The sequence below is a fragment of the Elephas maximus genome, chromosome 2, assembly GCF_024166365.1.
Source record: "Elephas maximus indicus isolate mEleMax1 chromosome 2, mEleMax1 primary haplotype, whole genome shotgun sequence".
Lineage (NCBI taxonomy): Eukaryota > Metazoa > Chordata > Mammalia > Proboscidea > Elephantidae > Elephas > Elephas maximus.
This window is the reverse complement of record NC_064820.1, coordinates 159,808,893-159,815,993: the sequence shown is the minus strand read 5'-3', so window position 1 is coordinate 159,815,993 and position 7,101 is coordinate 159,808,893. Positions and strand designations below refer to the sequence as shown.

The 7,101-nt window shown below is 45.4% G+C and overlaps 1 protein-coding gene across 5 annotated transcripts in view; it reads left to right on the top strand.

Annotated features, from left to right (window-relative positions):
- The first annotated feature begins 324 nt into the window (after nt 1-324).
- The window catches only part of PRELID2 (PRELI domain containing 2), a 197,627-nt gene continuing 190,850 nt past the window's right edge, over nt 325-7,101 (top strand). For 3 of the 5 annotated variants that reach the window (XM_049873978.1, XM_049873977.1, XM_049873981.1), the window contains exon 1: nt 325-519. In XM_049873978.1, the coding sequence (XP_049729935.1) occupies nt 445-519 (75 nt within the window). In that variant the 5' untranslated portion in view covers nt 325-444. Of the gene's footprint in view, nt 3,854-7,101 lie in introns of all 5 variants that reach the window. The other 2 variants (XM_049873982.1, XM_049873979.1) reach the window with 1 other exon arrangement.

Here is a 7,101-nt window from a genome sequence, read left to right as displayed (position 1 = left end):
GGGTTTATTCTATGGCTCCAGGGTAGGTGATTGCATTTAAGCCCAAGACCCAAAGTCCAACGCTCCCAAGGGAAGGGTGTCCTGTGTCGTTGGCAGAGAAACTTCCGTCTGCAGGCGTGGCTAAGAAGGAGGGCGGGGAGTGGACCGGGATGGCTCCAAACACAAGTTCCTCCGCGGTGCTGCGAGCTTCGGCGCTTGCTTCCGCCCTGCGCCGGAGTGCGGTCCACGGAGGACGCTGGCGAAACAGGGCGGGACCAACTGTCTGTTTTTTTTTCTAGGGAACAATAAAGTTTCCAAAGTTTGAAAAAGCAACGGGGAAAAAAAAAAAAAAACCTATGCTCCTTTGGTTGTCGGGGTGTGGATGCCTGCAGGTCGGGAGCGGAGCTCCAGCGGCCGGGCGCTCCCGTAGGCGTGGCTGGCGCGCGGGGACCGCGGAGCGCAGGGATGGGGGTCACGGTGGACGTGCACCAGGTGTACAAGTACCCCTTCGAGCAGGTGGTCTCCAGCTTCCTCCGAAAGGTACCGGCCCCCCTCTGGCCCGTCCCGGGCTCGGGGCCCCTGCCCCAGCCGTCTGCGCTCTGGCGTCCCGGCTTTTGCAGCTCGTTCCTCTCTTTTCTGTCCACTCGGAAATCCCGACCGACGTCCTCTCTCCAGTTAGGGGTTTCGCTTTAGGGATGCGTGGGGCAAGGGTAGAAGTGGATTTCCTCGAAAGCTCTCCGTCTGGGATAAAGGAAAAGGCACCGTGCGTGCCGTCACGTTCACACCTGGCCCCAACGGAAGGGAGAGGTCTTTGGGGAGAGGCTTAGGGGACCGAAGGACTGGCAAATTCTCGAATCCTTTTGAGGTTGCAGTCTTTCCAATAAAGTTTTAACCCCTGAAAAGCTAGTGGAGACGATTGAAACCATCAATCTAGTTTATTCAGCATTATTATTCTTCGGCTTCGCCACTTTGTCTTTTATTAAACAGCTGTGAGACTTTGAGCCCCTTACTTAAACCTCTCTGTGCCTTACTTTTGTAATCTATAAAATGTGGAAAATAATAGCACGAACACATAGGGTTGTTGGCAGGATTTAAGTGAGATAATTCATGTAAAGTGCTTATCATAGTGTCAGATGCTTAGTTACAGCTCTAAAATATTACCGTTGTTATTCCTACTACTACAGCTGTGCACCCTAAACTCAATATTCAGGCTTCCTCTTTCATCCCAAGGGGAGCTTCTAGGACCATGGCTTGTGGCACTGGGGGAATGGAAATTTTCTTTGAAAAATCAAAAGCAAACAAGCTGGGAGGTGGAACCCCTGGACTCTCATCAGGCTCTGCCATTCACTGAATGATTTTGGCCAAGGGTCAACTTTTCTCTAGGCTTCAGTTTCCACATTTATAGGGTGAAGGTGTTGTACCAGAAGATCTCTAAGTTCACTTTCATCTTTAACATTCTTAAATGAGATTGCAAGGATTGCAATTTGCCTTGGGTAACAGCCAGTGGACAATGCATTCCACAGGTGCAAGCTAGATGCCAAACTAAGGGAGAAACTGGGAGAGGAAAGCCATTTTCTAGGTGGTAAGGCCGGATTTCCATTATAGGAGAGGATACAATTGGGACTCCAAGTCACAAAGGTGTGAATAGGATGCTGGTTAACATGGTGTTGCTATGGAGGCCTTTCATGGGTGGGATGTCAGCTCTGTGAAAGTAGGAACTTCTTTATATTGTTCCTTGATCCCCGATATCTAGAATAGTGTCTGGCTCCTACTATGCACTCAATAAAAATCTGATGAATGAATGAATGAATGATGGACCTGGTATAGATTTTGCCTTAGACCAGGCTTCTGTTGTTGCTGTTATTAGGAGCCGTGGAGTTGGTTCCAACTCATCCGGCCCTGTGTACAACAGAAAGAAACACTGCCTGATCCTGTGCCATCCTCAGAATCATTGCTATGTTTGAGCCCATTGTTGCAGCCACTGTGTCAGTCCATCTCGTTGAGGATCTTCCTCTTTTTTACTGACCCTCTACTTTCCCAAGCATGATGTCCTTCTCCAGGGACTGGTCCCTCTTGATAACATGCTGAAAATCTGTGAGACAAAGTCTCGCCACTCTCACTCCTAAGGAGCATTCTGGCTGTACTTCTTCCAAGACAGATTTGTTCTGGCAGTCCAGATTGTTCAGCCACACCGTAGTTCAAATGCGTCACTTCTTCTTTGGCCTTCCTTATTCATTGTCCAGGTTTTGCACGCATATGAGGTGATTGAAGATAACATGGCTTGGGTCAAGAGCACTGTCTTAGCCATATAGTGCTGCCATAACAGAAATACCACAAGTGGATGGCTTTAACAAAGAGATATTTATTTTCTCACAGTCTGGTAGGTTAAAGTCCAAATTCAGGGTGTCAGCTACAGGGGAAGGCTTTGTCTTTCTGTCAGCTCTGGAGGAAGGCCCTTGTCCTCTGGTCGAGGAGCTTCTCAGGTGCAGGGACCCCCTGTCCAAAGGATGTGCTCTGCTTCTGGTGCTGCTTTCTTGGTGGTATAAGTTCCCCAACTCTCTGCTTGCTTCCCTTTGAGAGATAAAAGGTGGTGCAGGCTACCCCCCAGGAAAACTCCCTTTACCTTGGATCGGGAAGTGACTTGGGTAAGGGTGGTGTTATAATCCCACCCTAATTCTCTTTAACATAAAATTACAATCGCAAAATGGAAGACAGCCACAGAATACTGGTAATCATGGCCTAACCAAGTTAATGCACACATTTTTTGGGGGACATAATTCAATCCACGGCATGCACCTTAGTCCCCAAGGTGACATCTTTGCTTTTTAACTCTTGAAAGAGGTCTTTTTAGCAGATTTGCCCAGTGCAATGTGTTATTTGACTTCTTGACTGCTGCTTCCATGGGCATTGATATGGATCCAAGTAAAATGAAATCCTTGACAACTTTACTATTTTCTCCATTTATCATGATATTGCTTATTGGTCCAGTTGTGACGATTTTTATTTTCTTTATGTTGAGGTGTAAGCCATACTGAGGGCTGTAGCCTTTGATCTTCATCAGTAAGTGCTTCAAGTCCTCTTCACTTTCAGCAAACAAGGTTGTGTCATCTGCATAACGCAGGTTGTTAATGAGTCTTCCTCCAATCTGGTTGTTGCGTTCTCCTTCATATAGTCCAGCTTCTCAAATTATTTGCTCAACATACATAGGAATAGATTTTGTCTTAGGCCAGGCTTCTAGACCCCCAAAACAAACACCCACCACTCCATCTTTTGCTAGGACTGGCACTTTGGAATGTGGGTTCTCCAGTGCCACTGCTCCTTTGGAAGTCCTTTTGGATTGTCCTCATCAGGAGGTGATCTCTGCCTTCTCAGAACTCCCAGGTCTAGGCCTCACTGACCACTGTTTGTAGTGTCGTAGAGTTACTTCTGTACATGTCTTGTTCCCCCACTAGAATCTAAACTTCTTTAGGCAGGCTCTTGCAGAAGCACGGAGCACAATGCCAAGCTCTCATGTATAGAGCACTCACCACGTGTCAGCTTCTGGGCTAAGTGCTTTTCTTTCATTCAGCAGATGTTTTTAAACTTTTTTTTTTCCCCTGGATGTTCAGCTCTGTGCCAGATGCTAGAAATGCAATGGCAGGCACACAAGACAGACCCTCTTCTCATGGAGCAGGTGGCCTCTAGCCTGTGAGCCTGACGTTAATAAAGTATCAACAAATGAACACATAATTCCAATTGATGATGTGTAGTTACAAAGGAACTGAGTAAAGCAGAGTGACCTGCTGAAGTCCATGAAGATTGTCATTAGGAAGGTCTTCCTGGAAGAAGTGACGTTCATGAGATGATGGCCGAAGCATGAATAGCAGTTTCCCAGGTAAGGAGAAGAGGACGTGCTTTCTATAAATTATCAGGTTTACTCCTCTCAGATGCCTCAGCAAGTTATAACTGACTTCCATTTCACAATCTGGAGAAACCAAGGTTCAGATAAGTTTAAGCAGCTTTCCTAAATTCCCACAGCTAGCCAGGATTTCAACACAAGTCTGAATCCAGAGTCCACACCCCTAATCACCAGGGTGTACTGCCTTGCTCAAAACAGGCACTCAGATGTTTGTCCAGTGAATAAAATGGTATTCCAGAATCAGCTTTGTTGTGCTCTTTATCCAGTCTCAGTTTTCTGTTCATAATCCTCTCTCAGAGTTTTCTCACCTGAGTGGACTTAGTGTGCCTGAAATAAGTGTATAGCTTTGATGTGTGTTAGGGTGAGAATATAAAGTGTTTCAGTTATCTGTTGCCATGTAACAGGTTACTCGAAAACTTGGTGTCTTGAACCAACAACAGTCTTTTTTAATTCTCACCATTTTGTGGGTTGACTGGGCTCAGCTGGGCAGTTTTTGCGCTGTGTGTGGCATAGCTGAGGTCACTTTGTAGTTGTATTCAGTTAGGATCTGGTGTAAATTCTTGTAAAATATTTAGCAAAGTGTCTAGCACATAGTAAGTATGCTATGGATTAGAGAATGACACAGAAGAAAGAGTAGTAGAACCTTGCCCAAGGACTCAGAAGGACATTTTGAAAGGCAGGGCTGGGGAAAGGGGAGGTGTGTATCCCAAATGGAAAGCCTAGCAGTGGGACAGTATTAACATCATGGGTTTGACATTACACTTGCACACGCCTATTCACAAGGCAACTCTTGGGTGATCCCTGGGTGGGGTTGTGTGACTATCAGATGTCAATAAATCCATTTGTTGTGAGAATTTTCATCTTTTGTTATTTAAAGCATGCACCTTGCAGGGACTGGTCAGTATACTTATGCACATGAAGTAACTATAGCCTACTAGGCAAATGAAGTAGAACCAAGTACCAAGAGGGGATTGGTCAGTTTATGGCCCTGGTGGGAAGGCCGTGCCTTGAAATTGACCAGCAGTTTGCTGTAAATGTAGTCAACCTCATGGAGGTTTTCAGTCAGAAAGAAGGAAGAAAGAAGCAGGAAAGGTGAAAAGGTCAGAAAGGCAGGAAGAGAGAAGAAACAGAGAGGGAGGAGATGAGGAACCTCCTAACAGAGCTAGCTGTAGCATGGGTCAAGGTCTGTAACACTGAAGACCGTAAGAGGCCTGGAGGGGGCCCTGCAGCAGTTGGTGGTGACAGCAGAAACCTGCTGCCAGGAATGCACGCAAGAGAGCTGAACAAAACTACTACACTGCTTATAACAGGGTCAGTTAGCAGAGGAGAGGCAGATGGTGGGGAGGCTGAAGCCAGAGAGGCCTCCATGAGGGGTGAGAGGCAGCCCGCATGGCTGGCGGGGCATGCACAGCAGAGAGAAGAGCTTGCCGGCTTGCACAGCTGAGAGGAACTGAGAGAACTGTCCTGCGCTGAAGAAGGGAAGATGTGCTCTCCACTTGGGGGGAGCCTTCCGGACTTTGCCTGCGTGCTTCCTGCTCCTGCTTTGTACCCTGTTACTTCCTTAATAAACCGTTTAACTACTATTAAGTATGGTCTGTGAGTTCTGTGTGGCCATTGCACTGAATTATTGAACCCCGCAGAGAAGTGAAGAGTGCCGTGTGCTGGGGGGTTCTTATACCTAAGGAAGCTAGACAAGTTCTGATGCTACCACCACTAGTTTACAGAGATCATCCGCACAGCCTCACAGCTTGCCAAATCTAAACGGGGCAATTTATGTGGATTAGAAACAGGTGCTCCTTCTAGGTAGCTGTAACCCTGCCGTGGCCTGCTTGACTGGGAGCCCCAGTGTGGTGAGCAACATTCACAACTCTATAAAACAACCCGGCAGTCTCAGTTTCTCTTCTGTAACATGGTAATGCCTTCTACTCCACCTGCCTTCCAGGGTGGCTGGTGAGAATCCAATGTCTAGCAACTTTGACAAGCGTAAGCTTTTTAGAAGCTTAAGGTAGTAAGAATTATGTTATTGGCAAAATACATATTTTTTTTTTTCAAAGGAAAGCACTTGGCAGCAGGGACAATCGTATGAGGATTTCTGGGAAGCATTTAATCTGATTTTGTACAGCGGTATGTTTGACGCAGCTTTAGCACTGAAGAAGTTCTATTTTAAATAGAGTCTACTTGATCTCTGGCTTTTGGTATGCTAGGACCTGCCTTCCAAGTTATAATGTATGACTATTTTTAAAACCTGAGGAATGTTTGCTCTTCTTACACCTGTCTGTTGGATACCACAGGCAAAATATTAGCTTCATGCTTTGCAAGCTAAGTGACACCTTGAAAACAAACAGCACAATACTCTTTGTTCGTGGAATGTAGTGTTTCTCAACAAACTCTTCATGGAGGAATGCTGAGAACCCCAAATTGTTTATTCATGGGATGCTAAACTCTTCTTTCTATGAACTATAGTGTCAATGTGCTTGACAGTGTATTTTGATTTCTTTCTTTGTATGACACTTCTCTATCTCTCATCGTTTACAGCCATTTTCTTCATTTTACTTAAAATCATCTGTAAAGTGAACGACAGCGTGTTGTACACATTCATGTAGCAGTGTAGAAGAGATGCCATTTCTGGAAGCTCACATGGGCCTGTTTAATGGGCTTGCCTTTCAGGAGCTGAATTCAAAGGGATCATCTTTGTAAATTTCATCTACCTGAAATTTAAAGTCATTAAAACAGATCAGGGACCCAGAGAGCCATTGTGTTGACTTGATTTTCTTGGTTTTATCTAAAAAGAGGACGGAGAAGTTATAGCTTCTCTTACTATAGAATTGTTTATGTTGATTTTCTTTTTATTCTATAGGCAGAAGAGTCATTGTGAATAGAGTATAAGCTTCATGGTTAGCGAGTTTTGTCATTTATTCCTGATGTATCCCAAGCACCCAAAGAGATCCTGGAGCATAGTAGGTACACAGTAAATCCTTGAATGAGTGAATGAAATACACTCTTATGGGGTTTAAACCAGGAGTCTTTGTGTGGCACCAATGGATAAGCACTCAGCTATTAACCAAAAGGTTAGTGGTTTGAATCCACCCAGATGTGCCTTGGAAGAAAACTCTGGCTGTCTACTTCTGAAAGGTCATAAAAGAAAGGTCATAGCTCTGGAAAACCCTGTGGAGCACAGTTCTAGTCTGACACACATGGGGTCGCTATGAGTTGACTTGACCCCA